General features: G+C 43.3%; 1 protein-coding gene across 1 annotated transcript in view; it reads left to right on the forward strand.

The window, feature by feature from the left end:
* cacna2d3a (calcium channel, voltage-dependent, alpha 2/delta subunit 3a) overlaps positions 1-5,000 on the forward strand; it is a 293,663-nt gene that overhangs the window by 121,182 nt on the left and 167,481 nt on the right. Inside the window, exon 6 of the mRNA XM_041857104.2 lies at positions 2,609-2,740. Coding sequence (XP_041713038.2) covers positions 2,609-2,740 — 132 coding nt within the window. The remainder of the gene's footprint in view (positions 1-2,608; positions 2,741-5,000) is intronic.

The raw sequence follows: 5,000 nt of genomic DNA on the forward strand, positions 1-5,000 counted from the left end.
TGAGATAATATGAAGTTCATTTCAGCTCCGATTTATACACTGTCTAATCTACACTGCTCTAATCTACATGCACACACACACACAAACACACACACACACACACACAATCTCTCTCTCTCTCTCTCGATCTCTCTCTCTCTCTCTCTCTCTCTCTCTCTCTCTCTGTGTCTAATCTAAGACATTTCGTTCAAGCTCCTTTGATCAGATTGAATTAAGGAGTGTATTAGTGGAGATTAATTTAAATGGAAATGGAAGTTGAGAGGGAGGAAGGAGCACATTCCTCTCATGTGGATATGATTATATTCTAATAGACGTTAATGTACACCAGAAGTGACTGGGATGTTGTGGAAACTCCTCTCGGATGACATCCAGGCTTTCCTCTGGTACAATGATGTGTGTTTGAGGCTGTTGCAGAACAAGGTCCTCTGTAGCTCAGCTGGTAGAGCACGGTGCTTGTAACGCCAAGGTAGTGGGTTCGATCCCCGGGACCACCCATACACAAAAATGTATGCACGCACGACTGTAAGTCGCTTTGGATAAAAGCGTCTGCTAAATGGCATATTATTATTATTAAAGTGTTCCACAGGGATGCTGGCCCATGTTGACTCCAATGCTTCCTACAGTTGTGTCAGTTGGCTGGATGTCCTTTGGGTGGTGGACCATTCTTGATAAACACAGGAAATTCTTAAGCGTGAAAAACCCAGCAGTGTTGCAGTTCTTGACACAAACCGGTGCGCCCTTTTGACTTGCCCATTCAGCCTCTGAATGGCACACATACCCAATCTATGTCTCAATTGTCTCAAGGCTTAAAAATCCTTCTTTAACCTGTCTCCTCCCATTCATCAAATCAAATCAAATACATATGTTTAGCAGATGTTATTGTGGGTGTAGCGAAATGCTTGTCTCTATCATCTACACTGACTGAAGTGGATTTAACAAGTTACATCAATAAGGGATCATAGCTTTCACCTGGATTCACCTGGTCAGTCTGTGTTATGGACAGAATTTCTCTCAGTGTTTATCTACAATATCACAATATCTTGGGCATTATCGCTTAGGTGTGCCCGCTGTGTGTCCACCACCTCTCTCACCCTCTCTTTCTCTCTCTCTTTCTCTCTCTCTCGCTCTCTCTCTCTCTCTCTCTCTCTCTCTCTCTCTCTCTCTCTCTCTCTTCTCTCTCTTTCTCTCTCTCTCGCTCACAATCTCTCTCTCTCTCTCTCTCTCTCTCTCTCTCTCTCTCTCTCTCTCTCTCTCTCTCTCTCTCTCTCTCTCTCTCTCTCTCTCTCTCTCTCTCTCTCTCTCTCTCTCTCTCTCTCTCTCTCTCTCCCTCCCTCCCATGTCTGATACTAGGTAGAGGTGATAAGGCTGTCTGTCTAGCCTATAGGGCTCTAATGGCAAATCACCTCCTAGACTCCCTCAGCCTGCAAATTGAAAAAAGGTTTCAGTAATCTAAGGTGGATGTGCTTCATCACATTTCAGTATCAGCAAGGATAGAGGGGTAGCAGTAGAGAACCAGACACACACACACACACACACACACACACACACACACACACACACACACACACACACACACACACACACACACACACACACACACACACACACACACACACACACACACACACACACACACACACACACACACACACACACACAAAAACACACTGATACCCATAAACACTGTCCCTGTCTCTGTATATGTCTGTCTTACTCTGCCTCTCTCTCTGCCTCTCTCTCTCTCTCTCTCTCTCTCGCTCTGCCTCTATCTCTATCTCTCTCTGCCTCTATCTCTCTCTCTCTCACTCTGCCTCTATCTCTATCTCTCTCTGCCTCTATCTCTCTCTCTCGCTCTCTCTCTCTCTCTGCCTCTATCTCTATCTCTCTCTGCCTCTATCTCTATCTCTCTCTGCCTCTCTCTCTCTCTCTCTCTCTGCCTCTATCTCTATCTCTCTGCCTCTATCTCTCTCTCTCTCGCTCTGCCTCTATCTCTATCTCTCTCTGCCTCTCTCTCTCTCTCTCTCTCTCTCTCTCTCTCTCTCTGCCTCTATCTCTATCTCTCTCTGCTCTCTCTCTCTCTCTCTCTCTCTCTCTCTGCCTCTATCTCTATCTCTCTCTGCCTCTATCTCTCTCTCTCTGCCTCTATCTCTATCTCTCTCTGCCTCTCTCTCTCTCTCTCTCTCTCTGCCTCTATCTCTATCTCTCTCTGCCTCTATCTCTCTCTCTCTCGCTCTGCCTCTATCTCTATCTCTCTCTGCCTCTATCTCTCTCTCTCTCTCTCTCTCTCTGCCTCTATATCTATCTACCTCTCTCTCTCTCTCTCTCTGCCTCCGTCTCTCTCTCTCTGCCTCTATCTCTCTCTCTCTGCCTCTATATATCTCTCTCTTCCTCCATCTCTCTCTCTCTGCCTCTATCTTTATCTCTCTCTGCTTCTATCTCTCTCTCTCTGCCTCTACACTGGCGGTGGGTGTTGGTATATGTGCTGGTGTGTGTGTTCTGTACATGCAGGTTGCCAAACAGAGAAATGCTCTTTCATGTCTTTCTGAATTGTCTGTCTATTGTCACATATTTGACTTTAGACCCCCCCCCCCACCCCTCTCTCTCTCAGACTCAGCTATAGTAAATGGAGTTTACTGGTCTGAAGCCTTGAATAAAGTTTTTGTGGATAACTTCGAGAGGGACCCATCCCTCATATGGCAGTACTTTGGCAGTGCCAAGGGCTTCTTCAGGCAGTACCCAGGTGAGTGAGAGTAAAAGAGAGAGAGAGACTGTGTGTGTGTGTGTGCACGCCTGTGTGTGTGTATGTGAACATACGAACATAAACACACACACAAACACAGACGCACACAATCACATACCCAAGTATATCCACACATATGCAGTGTGCACACACACAAACAAGCAATGTATACTTGTTTGTGTGTGTGTGTGCGTGTTTGTGTGTGTGTTTATATGTGTGTCTGTGTGTGTGTTTGTAATTAGCTTGGCCAGAGCTGTCTCCCTCAGGCAGAGTGAGGGACAGACAGGGAACGTTTAGTCAAACGGAGTGACAGATGGAGACTGGAGGAGGAGAGCGAGGAGAGGAGAGCGGATGAGAGGAGGGTGGAGGGGGAAAGGAGGAGAGAAGGTGTGGAGTAAAAGTGAAGACAGGTGAGGAAAATAGGAAAAAATAGGAAAAGCTAGATAAGAAGTAGTAAGGAGTAGAAGGAAGCAGAGGGGATGGGAGATAAAGAGAGAAGAATAAGAGAGGAGATAAAGAGAGAAGAAGAAGAGAATAGATAAAGAGAGAAGAAGAGGAAGAAGAGAGGAGATAAAGAGAGAAGAAGAAGAGAGGAGATAAAGAGAGAAGAAGAAGAGATAAAGAGAGAAGAAGAAGAGGGGAGATAAAGAGAGAAGAAGAAGAGATAAAGAGAGAAGAAGAAGAGGGGAGATAAAGAGAGAAGAAGAAGAGAGGAGATAAAGAGAGAAGAAGAAGAGATAAAGAGAGAAGAAGAAGAGGGGAGATAAAGAGAGAAGAAGAAGAGATAAAGAGAGAAGAAGAAGAGGGGAGATAAAGAGAGAAGAAGAAGATATAAAGAGAGAAGAAGAAGAAGAAGAAGAAGAAGAAGAAGAAGAAGAAGAAGAAGAAGAAGAAGAAGAAGAAGAAGAAGAAGAAGAAGAAGAAGAAGAAGAAGAAGAAGAAGAAGAAGAAGAAGAAGAAGAAGAAGAAGAAGAAGATAAAGAGAGAAGAAGAAGAGAGGAGATAAAGAGAGAAGAAGAAGAGATAAAGAGAGAAGAAGAAGAGGGGAGATAAAGAGAGAAGAAGAAGATAATAGATAAAGAGAGAAGAAGAAGAGAGGAGATAAAGAGAGAAGAAGAAGAGGGGAGATAAAGAGAGAAGAAGAGAGGAGAAGAGAAGAAGACAGGAGAGTTGATAAAGAGAGGAGAAGAAGAGAGGAGAGTTGATAAAGAGAGGTGATTAAGAGAAATGAGGCTGGCAGGGTGCGCTGGGTTTCAATGCAATTACTTTCAATGAAATTCAGCTCTCTGTCTCCTCAACTACATTGTGGAAGCCCATCAATAGACAGGCAACAGAAAGGGCTCACTTCCTCTACAGATGTGTTGATGTCAGTGTATCTGATAGTAACTAACTGTATGTTACAATATGTATGTTACTATATGTATGTTACTAAATGTATGTTACTATATGTAGGTTACTATATGTAGGTTACAATATGTATGTTACTATATTTAGGTTACTAAATGTATGTTACTACTGTATATGTAGGTTACTATATGGATGTTACTATATGTATATTACTATATGTAGGTTACTGTATGTACAGTTGAAGTCGGAAGTTTACATACACCTTAGCCAAATACATTTAAACTCAGTTTTTCACAATTCCTGACATTTAATCCTAGTAAAAATTCCCTGTTTTAGGTCAGTTACCACTTTATTTTAAGAATTTGAAATGTCAGAATAATAGTAGAGAGAATGATTTATTTCAACTTTTATTTCTTTCATCACATTCCCAGTGGGTCAGAAGTTTACATACATTCAATTAGCATTTGGTAGCATTGCCTTTAAATTGTTTAACTTGGGTCAAACGTTTCGGGTAGCCTTCCACAAGCTTCCCACAATAAGTTGGGTGAATTTTGGCCCATTCCTCCTGACAGAACTGGTGTAACTGAGTCAGGTTTGTAGGCCTCTTTGCTCGCACACACTTTTTCAGTTCTGCCCACAAATTTTCTGTAGGATTGTGGTCAGGGCTTTGTGATGGCCACTCCAATACCTTGACTTTGTTGTCCTTAAGCCATTTTGGCACAACTTTGGAAGACCCATTTGCGACCAAGCTTTAACTTCCTGACTGATGTCTTGAGATGTTGCTTCAATATATCCACATGATTTTCCTTCCTCATGATGCCATCTATTTTGTGAAGTGCACCAGTCCCTCCTGCAGCAAAGCACCCCCACAGCATGATGCTGCCACCCCCGTGCTTCACGGTTGGGATGGTGT

Source organism: Coregonus clupeaformis, chromosome 30 (genome assembly GCF_020615455.1).
Source record: "Coregonus clupeaformis isolate EN_2021a chromosome 30, ASM2061545v1, whole genome shotgun sequence".
Classification (NCBI taxonomy): Eukaryota; Metazoa; Chordata; class Actinopteri; order Salmoniformes; family Salmonidae; genus Coregonus; species Coregonus clupeaformis.